At 40.1% G+C, this 20,544-nt stretch overlaps 1 protein-coding gene across 1 annotated transcript in view; it reads left to right on the top strand.

Annotated features, from left to right (window-relative positions):
• The window catches only part of snx29 (sorting nexin 29), a 200,577-nt gene that overhangs the window by 92,110 nt on the left and 87,923 nt on the right, over positions 1-20,544 (top strand). Inside the window, exon 15 of the mRNA XM_051939780.1 lies at positions 9,411-9,517. Within this exon, the coding sequence (XP_051795740.1) occupies positions 9,411-9,517 (107 nt within the window). The remainder of the gene's footprint in view (positions 1-9,410; positions 9,518-20,544) is intronic.

The following is a 20,544-nucleotide window of genomic DNA, read 5'->3' as shown; positions in this document are numbered from 1 at the left end:
ATATACTTTACAGTTCAGCACCAGCATGAAAGATACAAGATGTGTGCCTGCAGACGTAAGATGTTTCTGATGTTTCATCTTTTTTTGTTTTTTCCCCCCACCAGCCTCTTGATATCCTGTTTGTATTGCCAATACCAAATCTGGAGCAAAAAGAAGATTGATTTGTATGCATACTGGCAGCTTTGGCAGTTTTTCAAGGTGGAATCAGAACATTGACAAATCACCACTATGTAAAGTTCATGTAGAAACATGTTGTCAAGGAGTTTCCTAGCAGGCACATCTAGCAGACGCACAGAGCAATGTTACTGTTCACTTTTGTGTCAACCTACTCAAAGACACATGTAGGCTCTTCGGCTGCTACATGTAGCACTATGTTCTACAACTATGTGTAATGTTCAGTAAATCTATCCCTGTTTTTGAGTGAGAGTCTGGGGGCTGAGGCTGGAAATGGGATTGATAAGAAATAAACAATGAGCTTTGTCAAAATTAACTTCTTGACCCCTGAATTTATTTGCAGTTATCTAAAAAAAAATTAATTACTTGTATTTTTGCTTTCAAGCTGATGCTAAATTTAGTGGAGATTCTTAATTTGTCTATAGGACATAGAACAGATATGTATTAATAATGACAGGTATATAATAATTAGGTCCCACTCTGACTGGTTCTACGAGAAACCAGCGCTTGCTAAAGGTTCCAAGGTACGTATTGAGTGTGCACAAACCGGCATTGGGGGAATGCATACGCTATCTCTACTGAATGTGAATGCAAGTGGTGTGATGCAAATTTGCGACGATCAGTATATCAAATCTGGCATAATGGACTGTCTTCATGTTAAGCAAAATCTGATAATATGAAAACTGGCCAATGCACTGTTGTTGTTTTCATACCATTGCTGATGTTCTGCATGAGTCACGGCTGAGCTGTTGATGCTGGTTTGTCACGATGGGAAGTCTTTCCTTGTCACAAATAGGACATGTTTGTCCACTTGTCAATTTCTGATTCTACACTCTAATTTTATATTTTAAATACTGAGTAGACACTTTGAAACTACACAAAAAATTTAAGGGAGCAGGTCAGCATACACTCATAGTAGGTATAGTCAAGTGACTTCATGGTATTTTGCAATGTTACATTCCCAGGAAAAATGCTTTCAGATGTCTGTTTCAAAGGGCTGTGGCAGAAGTTGACCTGGTGTAGGTTTTTGAAAAAGAATATGCTGGGGCAGAAGAAAAGTGCTTTCAACCACTTTTCACCTTTTGTATGATACAAGGCTGGAAACTGGCTGTGGTTTGCTTGTGATAGCTGGTGGTTTGCTGTGATTGGAGCTATTCTGGACTCTTCCAGAAACAGAGCAAGAAAGAAAAAGCTCAAAGAGTGCACTTGAAATGAAAGTAGAGCACACACAAACTGCCAGATGGTTTGGAAATGATAGGTTTGAGTATGTGTCTTTTATTTATGCACATTCTTTCATTTTTTTTTCTGGTGAATATGAGTTGATATTGCAATTAAAACATTTGCATGGTTGAGGGCATGGCAGTTTCACTTCATAGTTTAAATCCTGTGCATGTAATTTGTTTGATAGAGGAAGATTTCGCTCTCTGTGTCAGAACTGTCTGCCGTTGGTTCCCATTTCCTGCTACTCTTTGTTCAAGTGAAATCCCTTACTAAGCTCAAACCCAAAGACGCAGTTCCCTTACTTTCTGTTTTTTTTCTCATTATAATTGGAGACCCTCCTTTTGTGCCACCTCAGACGGACGAATGAGGAAGAGCTACAGTGTTCGGTGGTCTGATCAGGATATCGCTGGTTCTCCACTCATGATCAGCAAACCCCCTGACTGAGCCAGGCCAGCACAGAGCTCCCTGATTGGAGCTGTCAGACAGAGGAGAATAGCCATTTCCGCACCTCCAGCCTCCAAAACGTGTGAATGAAAATCTTGTGCGATTTGTCGTACGTAACCGAAGTGATTCAGGCCTCATCGCTCCCCCTCTGTCTTTTCTTTCTCTGCACACATACATGGACTGATACACAAAGGCTGGTGTTATCTGAAGGAGGGGGAGGCGAGAAATGAACTATGAACGATTAGAAAATGAAAGAAGATTGCTTTTGATTAGCGCTCATTAATTAACTCAGTCAGTTGCCTGCCTGCTCCACAGCCAGCCCATCGAGAAAGCTCGGCCCGACTGCATGATTAACTCGACTTTGTGTGTGCAAAATACGCTTCAGCGTGAGGAAGTAGTGTTAGTGGAGCAAGACGTTTTTGATCTTGTAGTTAAATAATGAAAAGCAGTTGAACCTTGCACCTCAATTTGCTTTTACTTCCGACTTTTGTGTCGCTGTCCAGGTGTGCACGCATGTTTTAAATCATCTTTTTATTCATGCGTATTCATGTGTTTCATTCATGTGCATGTGGAAAATGGTCGACCTTCACAACATGCATGATTAGTGGCATGCTGCCGGGTTAAATTGAATGGGAATGAATGATTGATAAGGAAGAAAAGAAGAAGGTTGAAGAATAGAAAATGAGGAAGAGGTGGGTAAGGAGTGAGGAAGATTTCAAAGGTAGTGTTCAGAAGGAAAGGACACAACAAAGACGGGACAAAGAACCCAAATCAATACTTCATAGAGGAGAAGCCTCAACAAAAGCAAGGACGTTTTTAAGTGAAGAGAGATGAAAGAAAGTTACAGGCACAACAACAGAAAGAACAAAGGATGGGAAGCAGGAGCTGGGAGGGATGGAGCGATTTCATAAGAAGATAAGATATGGAAGACGAGATTCAGAAGAGCCCCAATTTCACAGTGGTGTGAGTGCCGCGGGTTTGTGCTGTTACGGCACTACAAGGAGTGCTCCACTTGATTGCGCATTAGTACTATTGTGGTGGGAGCCCTGCGCATGTTTTATTTAGCAGCTCTGCTCTGGCTCGGCTGCAGAAGGACGGACGTTTATTTGTTCTTCAGCCCGCTGCGTGCTTTGGGGGTCGTGGGTGCAGATCCACGTCTCTTTACTGCTAATGGACGGAGCAGCATTAGTCAAGTGTTTCAGCCTCCATCCCGCTTTTCTCGACAGCTGGCACAGATGTTATCACCCTTCAAAGCTCCCACTTTAGAAAGGGTATTTCAGGTTTTTCCTTCATTTCATAGAGGGGTTAGGTCACTCTCTATGTGAAATTTCCGTATTTCTTACTTGGTGTATATGAACCTGTCGTTATATGGAATTCTTCAAAGGCCAATCTGAATTAAACTGTCTCCTCTTGTCTCTTTTTTACCTCGTCCATCCAGCTGGTAGCAACAGCAAATCACAGGAGGGATGAAATGTCTCCGCTTGTCCATGTTTCACCCTGTGCCATTCCCATTCAGCACTGAATCTTTCTCTGACCTTCTTGACCTGCAGACAGTAGGCAGTTTCCAGCAGCTTGCCCTCGAAGCCCCAAGATGGATAAACGAGAAGGACTTTGCTTCAGACAGCCGTCACCTCAGGATGTGGCTCAGAATTAGAATTACTTGAATGTGAAAGTGACAACAGCACCAACGTGGAGGATGGACTGAATGGAAAATTCCAGTTATGTGGTAAAAATTTCCCAGCCAGTTGTTTGCTACTCAGGACAACCTTTGTCTGGTTGAAATTGTGGAATCAAAAGTGTGCATGTCGCTTCCTTGTGGTAAATATTGGGGAACTCAATGATGTAATCCAATGTAAATCAACGGTATCCTTTGCCCTCCTTGGTAGTCCCCTCAATCGTGTCTTTAAAATTGGGATTACCTTGACTCGATTCCACAAAAGGTTCTTGTCCGTCAAGCGCTACATGTTGCCAAATGTCACTGACCTTCCATCGTCTCTGGTTGCTTGTGCATCTTGAGCTTAACACACACCGATTAAAGGACTAAACCTTTGTCCTTTCTGACCTTATAGGATTGAAGCCTACTTACCTTTTTGAATCATATCTTATATCTATCCTTTAAGACTGTTTAACACCACCTGCTGTGCGGCTGAAACAAGGTGAAAATTGTCTTTCCTCCTTATACTATAGGAATACACCTAAGCACCAATTTAATGGAATACATCATTGTAATTACAGTTAGATCTACTTCTTCCTTAATGATGAGATAGCAGTACTGAGAAAACGATGTGCAATTTTTGCCAGCTCTCCTTCTTGCTTTGACTGCAAGTGTTGGTCTGTGTTGCTTTGTAGTATGTTTTTAAATCATTTGGGTTTCGAAAAATAATTCAGTCTTCTTGTGAGAAATATGCAGCTTTAGACCTGTCTATGTTTGCAATCATCTGGGAAAAACACGAGTTGGTAAGCATCGTTGTGTGACTTTGTTTAGTGTAACCAGATAATGAAAATATATCCTGGCTATGTTAAACTTAGCTTGTAGTACTTAGACTTAGCTTGTCTTTGTCTGGATATTACTACATTTCTATAAAGCTGCCAACAGTCGATCAGATAATAGAAAAAATGTTGCCGTACGACATCTGTAAGACACAAAATACAAACACATTGTGCACCCGCTTGTAAAAACATTCAGCTATGTTAGTCAGCAACTCCACAGGTTACCTTAAAGATCTCATTTGCCATCGTTCTTATGCAGGTCACTACAGTAACAAAGTGAGACTCACACATGCTGAATGGAACAGTATTTCAGAAATTCTGCTCTGAAATTCAATAAAAACTTTCCACAACATGGTCAAAATGTTTCCAGCCTTATTTTAAAAACACATGAATCAGTAAAAAGGTTTGTCCGGTAAATAATTATACAGGACACAAGAATTGTATGTTGTACATGACAAAGCCTGCTGAGATATATATTTTTTTATTCTGGACCGCATAAAATAAAGATGACATGACTTACAGACACATTATCCCAGTTATTTGACAAACTTCTGCTCTGACAGTCCGCAGCGTACTTGTCAGCTGCCTGTTTGTTCCCAGTTAACATGGACTGGCTTTGTATCTGAGAGCAGTTTTACAATGTCACCAAGTGAATTGAAAGCGGAAAACATCACTTAACAGCCACTGAAGCAAAACCAAGACTTCACTGTTGGCTGTACTGAACATCGAGTCCAGTTTGGAGGGAAAAATTCTCTGCTGGCCTGCGTGTCAGTCCCTCAGCGGACCGCCCTGCTAATGTGGCTCATTATCTCACACGCTGTGATCATTAGAGAGGTGGTCTCTGGAGGCACACACTCTCAGGTGAACACTCAGGAGGATGTACACATTTAGGAGTAGGACACTGCAGCTCACAGACACCAGTAAACACTTGTGCAATATGTCTAATGCGCTTTCTGTGGAAGTTGCAGTGCAGAATTCGCTCGTGTGTGGCTTTCTGCACATACACACACGTATGTAGCTGCTAGGTTCAGTTATTTCAGACCAGTTGTCTTTCCAATTTCCTAGAGTCAGGAACATCTGTGTGTGTCCCCTCACCCCTCTCTCTCTGTCTCCCCCTTTCTCTCTCACTTCCACACCTTGTGTATTTTTCATTATTAACAGCATATCAATGTGACAGGTAACAGAAACCCAAGTTAAGTAGGAAAAAAAGCTCAGCGCTGAGTCAAATTGGTAGCACTCGTCAGCAGTCCTCCGTGTGTGCACTTTTGTGTGCCTGTTTGCCATCTTTATGCTGTTGCTTCCATTTTTTGTGTGGATTCCTCTCTCACGGGGGAAGTGTGTTTTTCAGTATTTTATATAGTATGTATATATTTTCTGTATGTGTGTGTGTGTGTGTGTGTGTGTGTGTGTGTGTGTGTGTGTGTGTGTGTGTGTGTGTGTGTGCGCGCTAGTCTTCTAGGCTATTAGGCTGCTGACTGTTGTATACAGTACAGTGCTGTTGGTGGGCCATAGATAAGCTTGGGGATTGCTTCGCTGCTGGCCCTTTGCAGGGGGCGTGATAATGCGTTTCTGTCAACCTCCTGAGGTGTGAGTGTCTGTGTGGGTGAGTGAGTTAGCGTGTGTGTATGTTTATATAAGGAAAATATGATGAATTCTTCTAAATTCTTTATAACAGATAATATAAGGTAAGGTTTACTAAAATATTCAAGCCGATTGCTGATTCATTGCTTTCCTTTATCTCCTACTGTATAAACAGAACTCCTTTGGTTTTTAAGAGATAATATTCTACCAGTTTTTTTAACAAATTAATGCAAGTCCCACATGTCCCCAGAGTGTGCATTTTAAATTCCAGCTCAAAATATATTTTGCCGTTTCTATAATACCCTTGGTTTCAGTTCTGTTTCCAACTGAGCTGCTGCTGCCCACACCCTTTTCAGGAAGAGGGCTGCAGGGACAACTCTCTTTGTGTCTACTCTGTTCAGTGAGTGGCAGAATGGAGTCCTGTTTTTACATCAAAAACAGCCTGCAAACCTGAACAGCTTGTTCAGAGACACAGAGGACAGACAGAAACTAGAAGCTGATCTTTTCACACATTTTTATGGCTCTCGTCACACTCTGAGAGAAAGTGATCAAAGAAGGATGGTCAATGAAAAACTGAAATTTTGCCTGATATGCCCCCTTACAATAAAACATTGATAATGAAAAACATTGGCAGCTCTGTCGACATAAATGTTTAATCAAGAGCTAAGACTTGAATTGTTACAAGGCAGGAGTAGATAAAACATTGAGCTGGTAAAAAGTAATTTAAAATGTCACTGTTTGCCTTTAATTAGGACATTTCCTAACAGTGGTTCCTATTTTATATACTAGTTTTAGGATGTACGTAGCACAGATTACATTTGGCACGTTTACATGAGACCTGTAAATCCTCTTTAATTCGGGATTAAAGTGAATTCCACTTTAAAATCTCCTTGTAAACACTTAAATCCGAATTAAAAACTTAATTCCGAATAAACTACCTGGTTTATTCCGATGTTCATTCCAAATAAACTAATTCCTGTTTACGTTCTATTCATGTATACAGTTGATTGCGCTTTAGTTAATTCCAGTCATTCTGCACATGCTTGGCTCCTCACATAGCGATGACGTAGCGACTTACACATTCTGCGACCGAAGTAGTACGTCATTGTCGAGTTGCTGTTTCAAAACGACAATAAATAAACTAAACTAAATAAACTTCATGTAAACGTGGCAGTTGTTTTTTCTCATAAAACCAGCATTCCACTGTAGGAACTTCGGGCCAAAGTGAGGTAGTGCAAATGTTTTCGTGCTCTTTCAGCTTTTCTGTTTCCATTGCAGTGCCGGATTTGTCAGCTTCAATAGTGATGTTACTTAAAAGCACGCGAATGCAACAACAAATAATAATTAATGACCGTAACTCTAGGTTAACCAGGTAGCACCTTTAGCTTTGTGAACGGCACATGTTTGCCTTGGAACCATTTCAATAAGCTTCTGCAAAGTCACAGCATTTATTTCTGTCCAAAGTTGCATTCATTTTCTGCCAAGATCTTGCAGTGGTGATGGGAGAGTCGGACCGCTGTGCAAAATCTTCTCCAGCACATCCCAAAGAGTCTCAATGGGGCTGAAGTCTGGACTCTGTGGAGGCCAATCCATGTGTGAAAATGATGTCTCATGCTCCCTGAACCACTCATTCTCAATGTGAGCCCCATGAATCCTGACATTTCATCTTGGAATATGCCCGTGCCATCAGGGAAGAAAAACTCCATTAATGGAAAGACCTGGTATACTTCAGTCGTCAACTGACCTCCTTCTTTAGGCACGTAACATTGCTGAATGTGACCAACTGCAGCAACCCCAGATCATAACACTGCACCCACAGGTTTATACAGTAGGCAATAGCCATGATGAGTGCATCACTTCATCCACCTCTCTTCTTACCTTGATGCGCTCATCGTTTTGGTAAAGGGTAAATGTGGACCGTCAGACCACATGGCTGAACACATTTGTTCCTTGAAGATGATGGTTCACCACTGTCCTTCAGGTTTTAATAATGCATTGGACAGTTCTTAACCTGATTTTAGTGATTTCAGAAATCTCCTTAGTTGTTTTCTTTGCTTAATGCAGGTCAGTATTTTGACCCCTCTGAAACAGATTAGCATCCTTTCCATGACCATAGGATATGTCTTCCAACGTGGTTGTTTAAGAAATGAGAAGTTCCTCACTGCATCAGCTAGGGTTAAATAAATTGTTATCAGCTGAAACATATTCATCACTGCAGTAATTATCCAATGGAAGGCTCACCTATTTGCTTAGTTAAATCCAGGTGGCGACTTCTTTTTGGACAGACAAAAAATGAATGAGATGCAAGAATTTACACATCAAGTGTAATAAATTCGCAAAATGCACACGATCAGAGCATTTAAGTATAAGTGATTGTGTATCTATCTGCAGTTCACTGGTTTGACTTCATTCGTCATTGCTCTTATTTGTGAACCTCTTACCTGCTTGTCTCCCTACGGCCTCCTCTGTTTGGAGCTACAACTAGCTGGCCTCCTTCATCAATACCTGCCTTGCTCTGTCTAGACGTTCAGACGCTAGCTGGGGGTTCACTTTATCTAATCACAGTCTAGCTGTAGTATATTTTCTAAAACCTGCCCCCGAGGAGCCATCGCCGCTACTTTATCTGAGCTCTACGGAGCCTTTGGACATGCTGAATTTCTTTCTCTGTTCTTGATTTTCACCCTCTCCTATTTTCTCAGCTCTCCTGTTCCTCCCCACCTCTCCCTCCTCCTAGCCTCAGTGTGTTTGTCTAGGTGTTAGCAGTGTGTGGCGGCGGTGAAATAAGGGCGCTAATTTGCTTTTGCCGAGGTGAAAAAACAATCCATCTTACACCCACCTTCTGCAAAAAAAGATACGCAGCTCCGACTTTTGCTAAGTTTTGCTGTTGTTTGCTCAGAGAACTGGATTAGTTGATGTTTATTAGCTCAGAAGCTTGCGCTCCAGGCACCGCCATGATGACTTTAGCCAGTTAGCAAGCTACAGTAGTTCAAAGAAACAATAAACTCTATGGAAACAGAAAGTCAGAGTGCAACAGGAAATGTTCAGAGAAGGAGAGTTTATCAGTTTACAGAGCAGAAACAAGTTTTCTCAGAATGTATGTGAGCGCTACTCCTTTTTATCGTGTATTACAGCAATTTCTGTTGATCATTTCTGTGGGCGTACGTCTATGTGTCGTTCCCTGTGGAGTTCTACGTATTTTTGTAATGTGCATGACTCATATCTTCTAGTGTGTGACATTCATTCAATTAAATACAGATTCATGGCCCTTGTATAGCTGGTATTGTTTATATTATATAGGTCCGTGGCTCCCTCTTCATTGTTCCCTTGATGCTAAAATGTTAGCATCAAACAGCCACTGTTGTCCCAACTCGCCACAGAAGACGACGCTCTGTGCATCGTTGGCAGAAACCCAATAGATTGTGGAAAGAGTTTTTCCTCACAGTGAATTCTTCGTACATGTCACAGCTTCTGTACATCTCCGCTCTCTGTTTCTGTTGCAGCTCTGTCTGTGCTGCGGTCAAGTGAAGAGCAGGCTCCTCTCCCGCAGAACAAGTTCATGGGAGACATCGAGGAGCTGGCCGCCAGCTACGAACGCAAACTCATCGAGGTCAGTGTTGTCTGTTTATCCTCATTGGTTCACCCTCTGAACTCCAGGCAGTTTATGCATGTCATTTCACACTTTCACTCCCTGTGGGCTCATTTTTCACTGCAATGTGGATTCCTGCACCTCTATGGTAATAGCATTACAGTGGCTGCAAGTAGACTCAACTCTATGTCTCATGTCCAGTATGATACAGTTTTAATGCAAGAAATTAAAGAAAAGACAAAAAACAGTTTTAAATGTTACAACAGCATTTTCCCAAAAGCTCACAGGTGTAACCAGTGCTGAACAAAAAGACAATACCTTCACAAGCTGTAGATTTTGTAGAAGTACTAGCAGTTTTACAGCATCTACAAGCTTTTTTACACTATTTTGATCATCTACTCTACTAGCATATTTCACCATGCCGAATGTATCTTTCAACAGCTTCTTCCTGTTTTTTTTTTGTTTTTTTAACCATTTCTGAGTAATGCTGCATTTATTATATGTATGTTTTATTTTCCTCTCAGTCTGGCCAACTTGCTTCCATGTTTTCCTTCCCATCATCTCTGTGTAATCACAGTCAGCAGTTCAGTCGAAAAGTTCTTGAATTTTGTTACGCGACTGTTGGTCGCTGCTGAGTCACACTTGGCCTCTCAACTGTGGTGGCGACCACATAAATTTTTGTTAGGATTAGGTTGCTTTTACAGGATGCCTTGCAAGTAATTTTTCAGAGTTTTTTTTAAAGAAACTTCTAGAATGAAGTGATTTTGATGTAATATCACAATTTCAAGCTTATATTTGTCCACTTTTCCCAGCAGAACTTATGAGTAGCACAAAGACACTTTGAATGTTGAAAACCCAACTGTGTTTTTTCCATTTTTATTGTTTCCTCATCTTATTCATATGAGTAAAGATGAAAACGGAGCCAGTAGGTGGGGTATTTTAGCTTAACATAGTGTTTTTTACATATTATAAGTGGTGGTGTTTTTTTTGTTTTGTTTATTTCTTTTTTATAAACTTCAAACAAAGCCAGGCTAGGAATTTTCTCTGGCTTCATGTTTAAATTAAACACGCAAGGATAGTATTCTTCCCTCCATCTACATCTCAGCCAGACAGCAAACAAGTGAAGTTTCTTATGGTTCCAGTGGTTCTGAAACAGCTCTGACAAAGACACATGACATCTGGGTTTTGTCTCGCATTGGGATGTCACATTCGATCCTTTGGGTGCTGTGGGTTGTGGTGTTTGCCCTTTGTGGATCAGAATGTTCTGGCACACCCTGTACATGCTCACTCAGATTGGGTTCTGGGTAATTTGAAGGCACGGTCATCACTTTGGACTTTCTGCCGCGTTTCTCAAGCTGTTTCTGAGCTCTTTTTGTGGAATAGCTGGGAGCACTGTCCTGTCTGGTTTAATAGTTGTGCTGATCGGTGTAATTAAGAGTGTAGTCACTGCAGTGTTCTTTCAGAATTTGGACCATATACGCCTAGTTGTTCTTTCTTCAAAGAGGAAGTTTATCCTACAGTCTAAGATTTGTCCTGTTTGCTTTACTGAAGAGGATAAACATGATCTTTCCATCTGCATTTCGCTCCTTAGATCGTCCGCCAGTGCCAGAATCTCAGATAGCTTCTGTGTGTTCAAGGAGAACAGAACAATTCGCTGGATTTCAGTCCAAGTCCCAGCGCCTGCCATGCAGTCTACTTTGCCTACTTACTGTACATCTCAACGAAGTTAATGGAGTAATGATTTGCGCTAAGAAATACCTGGGTTGGTAGTTAAAGAAAGAATGATACAAACAAGTTTTTAATTTTTTCTCACTGCTGAGATCTGTGCAGGGAAAAAATCTCCCCAAGCTACTCTATCTAAATAAAGCAGAGAATTGAACTTTCTGCAGCTGCATTGATTTAAAATCCTTAACAGTGCCAAGAGCTATTCCCTCAGCAGTGTCTTCACAAAAATATCAATTGCAGGGAAAGGAGAAGGTCTCTAATAATTGGACTTCAGCCATAGTGCTGCCTGCTGTATAAATGATGATAAGAGTTGTGTTCAGCTTCCTGTTAAACTGACCAATAAGACAACATTTCCAGTAAGTGTGTATTCTAATAGGAAGTGATGTGTGTGTGTGTGTGTGTGTGTGTGTGTGTGTGTGTGTGTGTGTGTGTGTGTGTGTAGGGGGTGTCAGCATGAATAATTAATCTATAGTTGTGTATTTCTTTAATAAGAAATAATTCAGTCTGTGTTTGGCCAAACTATGTTTTCACTTATTTATGCACATGCATGTATAGTACATTTTTAATGTTGTTTACTTATTTATTTGTTCATTTGCTTGGCTGTCAGTCTCCGTCAGGCTTTGACAGCCTGGAGGATGTGGGTGTGGGACACATTTGCACCGCCGGCTCTCTCCTGGTCTCTGGCCAGCCAGGTCTCGATGGCTTCATATAAATAATCCTGTGATGCAGAACACAGGTGTTCTCCTTGTCCCCATTAGGTGATAAGTTGCCTTGTGGAAACACTGTAAATTCTGAAAGTGGCTGCAGCGGTTAGGCTCGTGCTTGCTCTTTGGTTTACGATATCAGCTAACCACAGAGGAAAGGGAACACAAAAGATATGCAGCAGCTAACAGGAGGTACAGGATGTTCTCATTATGTTTCACTACCAGTCTTGTGAGCAATTTGATTTGACAGGAGTTATTAGTATCCAGACGTAGAGGGATACAGTGCTGTAAGTGGAAAAAAGAGGTGGAAAAAACAGATACAGATACATATTGTAGAAATGTATGCAAGTATGTGTATTCATAAATCCACATTCTGGACACCCCTCATCAGGATTATAAGTGGTGTGATTTATATGAGTCACTGTCAACACTCATGATTCAACTGTCTCGCCTCAGTGACTGACAAAAATCTAACCTGCCAAGTTATTGATTTTAGAAAATGTCACATCGAGCCTTGTTGGATACATACAGACCTGCCAGAGACAAATAAATATTGGATGTGGCTCAGCCTTCATTAACCTGGGAAACACGCCTGTGTTGGTGACCTACTTGAGTTTCAGTCTAATGATGCTAATGCATTGTATTGACTTTGACTTTGCTTGTGTTTGAGCAAACTCTCAAGGCGCTCTATGCTCTATTCCTGCTGCATCCTCACCTGTTTGTGTGTCCTGTTAAGCTGTTCACAGGGCAGTAAAACTCTTTCTAAACTGGTCTAAATGAAAGTAATTTGAGGGTTGAGCAAGCCGCTTCTTTAGCTGGTGATGGTTCGTGAATTTGGATTGGGGGTGATGGTCTTTCAACTGAACAAAGCCTGTGATGTCTTGTGAAAAGACACAGCGTGGTGCTACAGGTGACAGATTAAGCAGGCAAAGACTGTGACACAATTACACCCTGTATGACCCATTTCCTCAGAACTACTTTTTGCCGCATTCAAGGCATCAAATGAAGTGCTTCAGTTGTTGGTGATGTATACAAATAGAAGTATATAGTGTACTGATTAAAAAAAAACATCTACTGGTTTTAGATTTTGTTGCTGCTAACCACTAACATACTCCTTCAGCCATGAGGCCCTATTTAAGTACATTGATCAGATACTTTGAAGGCTGCTTTAGTTGATGTTTTGGCTCATTAGGGGGCAACAGAATAAGTAAAAAAACGCCTTAAACCAACCTGTGAAGCTGATATGTAAGTTGCTACGGAGCATTTTCTAATTTACACAGACATGAAGCAACATTAACTTTCATCTAGTGTTCTGTTTCTGAAGTTAGGTTTTGGTTTCTACCAGTTCTTGAGCTAAATGACTGGGTTGCCAGCAGCTTCTCGCTACCTAGTTGCTAACTTTGTTTGCACTTTGCTGCTCTTCAGGTAGTGGAAAGTTGTTTTATCAGAGCTAATCTGAAGCTGGAGATGAAGGCGGTTTGAGATCACGGATCATTAAAACAGAACAATGAGCTGCAAGAATCACTTTTAGCTGAATAGAACTGCAAAATGGGTTCATAATTCCCTGTGTTCTGTACTGTAGCGGCCCTTTTCATATTACACATCATGTCATTTGACCCGTTGTAAACAAACAAGTATTGATCAGTGTAGCTTTAATGGTGTTTTTTTGCCACATTTCAATTTAGAAATATTTTAACCCAGCGCCCCTTAAAGATGACTGATGATGCTCATTTTCATGTCTGTTTTTTTGTGAGACTCCATTAGAGAAGCGTTGCATGACTCACATCAGCACATCATAGTACTGCCTGCTGTGTGACTGATGATGGGAGTAGTGTTCAGTTTCCTGTTAGACTGACCAATGAGCCAACACTCCCAGTACATGTCTTCTAATAGGAAGTGCATGCATTGCACATACAAATGCACATGCATGTTTAGAATTCCCTCTGTTCTGTACTGTAAGATTTCTTTTTTCATATTTCACGTAAAGTCATTTAACTCATTCTTAACAACCAAATATTGATTAGTGCAGATTTAAGTTACTTTAGTTCCTCAGTGCTGCATTTGCATTTCAATATGTTTGAACCCCGTACCCATGAAAGCTGTTATGCTCATTTTCAGCTCAACACTTTTATTTTGGGACTCTTCTAGAGTAAGTCTGCATGATTCACAGTTTAAAACAAAAAGGTATTTATCTTACACTGGGCTTTGTACAGCCCATTTTTCTGAAACGAACTGTTTTAGTCCCCGTCTATCTCCACAAAAGGGTACTTTCTTCTGATTGGTCAACTTCTGGAAGCCTGTAAAAGGGAAGCACCCAGTGCTTGTGAGCTGTCAACGAAAACTGTAATGAAAAATATTCAATCGTTTACCTATTTTTCATGATGAAAACTAAATTTAAACGAAATTTGAAAAGCAGTATTTTACAACGTGAACTAGGATGAAATGTTTTGTACTTTTTGTAAAAGAATAAAAATTACATGATTATGTTCAACTTGAATAAACAGGCTAATATTTCACAGGTCCTACTGCCCCAAATTTGACTTGTTCATTAGATTTATCAGTTTGACCTGTTTTGCTGTTAATTAAGCTCCTTATACTCAGTAATGTAACATGTCAGGTGATTCTTCAAAGTAAACACACTACACTATAATTACAAGCAGCAACAAAGCAGCTGAGTCAAGCTACAAACATACAGGCAGCAGAGAACATTAGTTTTAAAAGGTAAGGTAAGGTTAATCTACCACTGCTAATGTGATACAGATGATGATGTGGATGTGATGTTCAAGTTATGTTCAGTCAGATCATGTTGCTGTCAGAAGGAATTAGTCAGTTCCAGGATTAATGATGCTTTTCATCTCTTTAAATTCACAAAAGAATTCATGTAGGATAACTGTATTGCTTTCCAACCATTTGGGATCTCTTCTCAAAGTGAACCCAGACAGTAAACATGACTTTGGTGAATAAGTGAATGAATCACCCACTGAATGAGCTGCTGCTCTCCTCTAGAGAGAGCATGTCGTTGTGGTAATGCTAATGCTAGGTGCACAGTATGGACAGAGAGATTAGTTCAGAGTTTGGAAATGATAACTGGATTTACTGAAAAGACTCTGTCTTATCTGTTGTATCACTGCAGAGCAGAAGGAAATGGACACCGAGCCTTTCCAAGTAACCTCGCTATAGACCAGAATAACCCCAGTAACCATGGGAACTGTACACAAAGATGGTAACAGCTGTGGCCTCAAAATGCTTAGATGATATAAAATTCAGAGCACAAGAACTAGACTAAATAATGGCAGGCGAAAGTAGATAAAAACATTTTCAATTTCTTCTGAATTAATTAAAATAATCAAATGGTTCAGAATGGACTAAAGCTAATATACATTTTTGTCAGATGACTGAAATCAAATGAAATTCAGGTGCCAGGCTTAACACTGGTGCTGCACTTGTCGCAGATGAAGAAGAAAAACATTGGAGACTAGTATTCAAAGCAGTTTGAAGCCTGAACTTTTGTCTCACAGAAGAATTTCACATACATTTACCTTATTATTTGAAACATACAGCCATGGCCATAAGTTTGGACACAGCATGACTTACTATGTCTGTTTTGATGTCTATTACAGAACATAACTAATATTTTTGACAGCACCAGTTTAATTAGTCAACAAATCAACAAGGGATATAATATTATCAATAAATTCCAACAATTGGAACAACTTTGTTCCCAAAACATAATATTAGAAGAAAACAAAAAAATGCAGTACTTTCACAACCGAATTTGGTAAGAATAACAAAATGACACCAAACTCTTTTGATGTTTTTTTTAAATATGAAACTTAATATAGTTCTCAGGAGTTGTGCACTGTATTGTAAGTGACAATTTTGTGGTATTTTCTAAGATTCACAAGCGTCATGGTACTTGTGTCCAAACTTATGGCCATGGCTGTATGTAATTTGAACATCTGACATTTTGACATTACATTTATGACAGAAAATAAGTAACAGCAGTATGAATTCTCTTTAACATCGGTCCACACTGCTTTTCATTTGCAAACTTCTGAATTGTTAGAGACTGTCCCTTTATTTACAGGTGCAGAAACCGAGCAGGGCTGACTTTGTGGAGTTATAATGATCTCCCAGTGGTGGTGTTTTGGTGTCCTGCAGGTCTCACCCTTCTGTCCATGACACATACAGCGCTGTGCAAAAGTTTTAGACTCTGAAAGTGACGCGAGGATACTTTCAAAAATAGGTCTGCTTGTTCTTGTTGTTGCCTGCTGTATGCCTGAGATCATTATCATGCTGCAGAATTATTTTGAGACTGATTAGATGCTTCCCTGATGCTATTGTGTGATGGATGAGAATCAAAACATCTTGAGCTTAAAACTTTTGCACAGTACTGTCAAGTGATTTGGAAATTGATCGTAGGTTTGTCGGCGCTTTGACTGACACTTTCTATTTGATCCATGTGATTCAGCGGATTTGCGAAATAGGCTGTCTTCTAAACTCTTTCTTTAATTGTAATCACTCCTCAACCTGTATTTAAACTGTCTCACTAAGACTACGGGCTGCAGTGAGTTGGGCAGGAAGAATTTATTTCTGTCGCTCATGATTCCACAATCTTCTCATTTTTCAGCACTTTGCTTCCTTTCCATTTTTGCTGTGCCGGTGAGAAGGGAATAGTCGCGTTGCATGCGTTCACCAGATGTGTTAATTCCTCTCAGGATGAGCAGCATTTCTCACATGAATCTGCATGAAAGTCTAAGTGGGTTTAAGAAGCTATCAGCGTGGGAGGGCACTTTAACATACCCCAGTGGATCGATGTCTGTCTGAAATGAACAACAGTGACATAGTGGAGGGAAAAGAAATGTGTGGAAGTGAGACAGATGCCGAGAGATAAAAACAAGGAGAGAAGAAAGTGCAACAACTCGAGGGGATAAAGACATAAGCATTTCAATTTTCATCTTTATTGCGTGGTAGTTTTCATTGTCAGTGAGTAATAAAAACAAATTGCATAATGCAGCAAACATGTCCGCTGAGGTTTCTGGAAAACAGCCAAACTGCATGACATTGATTTGCGAGTCTCGGGTGATAAGAAAAAGGTGGGCAGGTAGTGATGTAACACATCCTCTTATCAGAGCTCGCAGGCCACAGAACCACCTCTATGGACTTATCAGCCTGCTGATCACTGACACTCACCAGCATGTGACTGCTCCTTTTTAATGAAATTTTTTTTAATCAGTTGTGAAACTGAAGTGGTAGCTGCATGGACGTTCTGAGCATGTTGTTCAGGATCGTTGAATATGGTGCACAGAAGGACTTTCTGTGACTGAGGAGAGAGTGCTGTAGATTTAGATAAAACAGAGAAAGGGTAAATACGACCTTTCAAACCACTTGTGTGTGTTCAAGTCCTTTTTTCGATTAAAATCAGGGCATCTTCATCAATAAAGAAGCAAAATTTAATCTTTTTAGAACTTACTAACTTTCAAATTGATTGAATATAATTTTAAAAGACCAAACAAATGACGTCAGAAGTGAGTCTGCATAACAGTGTGAATATAATACAGTTACAGACACCTCATGTCAGGCTTCATATTTATATCATATGGCAACTCACATACTGACAATCAAGCAAACTCAGGTCATACTTGCCTTGCTGTCCAGCTCAACCACAACCAAATAACATTTTTTTCTGTCCATGTAAAGCCATAATAAATGTTTATCACACCACAGAGAACTGTTATGAACCAAACAGCCACATTTCAACGGCCAAGTATAAAATATTAGGTTTCAAAAACTTTTAAAAATCATCAGTATTCAGTATATCTCTGAAATGTGAAGATAAGTCCGTTCAAGGAGCTTATTGACAGCTTTCAGACCAGCCTAAATGAACCGTATTAACTGTGTAAACAGACCTGAGTTTGTTTTTACTGAACCAAACGGGGAAAATATAAAATCTCAGTGTGCCCTGTTGGTACGTATGCAGAGTTCTTATGAATTTGCAGCTAGACTAAGTAATATAATAACCGAAGCACCCAAGGCAACTTACCCTCACTGACATATACTGCCTACGGTACTGCCAGGTGTTAGCTGGGAGGATGAAGGCCAGGGAGGGAGGGCACCAGTAGCAGACTGTCCATGGCTCCCAGTTGTTGACTATAAAACTACCCAGTGTAAAATATTCACAGCCAAGGCAGGTGTTGATGTTGATCCTCAGCTGTCCATCAATGTGACTCTTAACAAAATCAAGCCACCCCTTCCTTATCTCATCATTCTTACTAAATTAAAAAAAAAAAAAAAACTCCAGGGAAAAACAAATTAGATTTTAAAATTTTTTTTGTACCTTGTTCACAAGTCCATATGACATTGTTTTGTATGTTGAAGATGCATTGTGAGTGAAGTAAACAGTCAACACCTGGCTGAGATTTCTATTCTCAAACTACAGAGTAGCAATGAAGAACCCAGAATCAGACTTCTGGAGTTTCATATGTAACAAACCTACGGAACCAATCCTGTCAGCTTGTAGGACAGGGCTTTCTGTATCATTCAGAAATGTTTTCCTGTCATACATGTAGCATCTCACAGAGGTGTGGGAGAAGCACTGATGCTACTACGCTCCAGATTTTATGACTTTACGGTGTTAGGGCGAGGGGTCATTGTGTCATCGAGCCATGATTTCTGAAAAAAATCCTGAGGATAAAAGTGGTCTTACTACTCCACAGTTCATTACTACGTAGTTAATTTTTTCACAGGTTTTCAGCAATTCTTTTCTGATATAATATGTTTAGATACAAATGTCTGAATTTCATTTGCACAAACTTTAAAGAAGTGACTTTAATATCCTTAAAGGCACTGAAATCTGGATTTTACTGTACGTTATGAAGTCTCATGTAAAGACACGATTTCCTCATATAAGTTTAAACAGTTTGAGATATTTCTTTTTCTTTTTTCTCTGCGCCGTGATTTCACTGGCCTGTGGTGGATGGGGCTTAGCTAGACAAAGACAAATTTAAATACTTTTCACCAATCAGAATTTAGACACATTTGAATAGAACTGTTGAGCTGTAAATCTAATCTGACTAAAGTTCACCTAAACAGCAATGATGAAGCAAATTAATTTCTGTTTTTTTAGTAATAAACTCTTAGTGACAACGTTGTAAACATCGTTTTCCTGTTTGCCTTGATTTTGCTTATGTAGGCTTAACACTGCATTAATCAAGTTCCCAAGGAATTCAAAAATCTGTGAAGTAATTGGTATGGCCTCTATCGATCCATGTTGAAGAGATAGCATCATAGTGTAAACTAACACTGTTTTGTAATTATGTATTGGACTTATTAACAAAATTTTGTTGAGTCTTGCATTTGTTAAAGGGGAACTTCGGTTTTTTTCAACCTGGGGTCTGTTTCCATATGTAATTTCATACATGTGAGTGATGGAGAAATACATTTTCGACATAGCTCCAGTATTTAGCCAGGCAGGCAGCTTAGCAGCTCAGCTAGCAGCTCAGCTAGCAGCTCGGCTAGCGAAAAGTATGGGGCAGCTGGCCCCCCTGCGTCAAAGTCTGCCCTAACGTGCTTTTGCCCCACACTGACCGGCTCAGATAGTCTCAATGAGTGTCCCACAACATACTAGAGATGAGAAGTGAACGAAAACCTCCACATTACCTGGCGATCGCTCTTTGTTGTGGTCTGTATCCAAATCTCAGGACGCTAGAACGCAAATCTCGTTCCGAAATTGCACGAGAGCTCGCGCCAAAACACCGGTTTTGTTCCCCTTTAACTATAACAGAGGCTGGGAAGGCAGAAAACAGCTGTTTTAAAATATTCTTATGAAACCTGCCCAGAGGCAGTATGTTGCTGCAGGAAACCATACTCTCAGTAAAGACACCTGCGAATGTAGATCATTAGAAAGTGCTTTGAAAATTACATAATTTCGATTGAGACGGCCGGTCCTTGCACCTCAAACTGGGGCCTCATTACATCATACAGTAGTGCTGTAAATGAATGTGTCTGTAGCTCAAAGGCTCGATCATCCTAACCCAGATTCTTCAGCAGACTCATATCCGATAAACAAACAGACTTTGACTGCATTCAGAGTCTTGTGACTCTGCAGTTGTAGCAGAATTTTTTGTTGTTGTTTTCTTTTTCCCATGATATATTTTTTCTTTCTGCTGTGTTGTATTGATAAGAAGAAGAAGAAGGCTGTTAGAGGATAGAAAAGACATATAGGTCGAAACTTCCAGTGGGATCGGGGATTCTCTCTTTGATCCGCAAGCTCATTAATTAACCATAAACAACATCAAGAACAAGAGCAACAATTACAAGCTGCAGACTCAGAAGAGACACAGAAATAACCAGAATATGAGCCCGTATGCTTGTATCATGACTGTTGTCTTTGCTGTGTAATGCGAGACAATGCGACCCTTGAAAAACCAAAATACTGCATAATGCATAACATTCTTTACCAAATAATGCAGGTGAAACTACTTTAAGGTGTTCACACATTCTCTGAGTACAAAGGTCTTCCCAGGCAATAAATGTGCTTTTACTTGTACTATTTTTGTTTTGTAAGACTGCGTGTAAAGATTTCTATGTTCAGATAAGAGTAGAACTCTTTCTCTTCTC

Source organism: Acanthochromis polyacanthus, chromosome 19 (genome assembly GCF_021347895.1).
Source record: "Acanthochromis polyacanthus isolate Apoly-LR-REF ecotype Palm Island chromosome 19, KAUST_Apoly_ChrSc, whole genome shotgun sequence".
Lineage (NCBI taxonomy): Eukaryota > Metazoa > Chordata > Actinopteri > Pomacentridae > Acanthochromis > Acanthochromis polyacanthus.
Note: the sequence above shows the minus strand (reverse complement) of the source record. Positions and strands in the feature narration are given on the sequence as shown.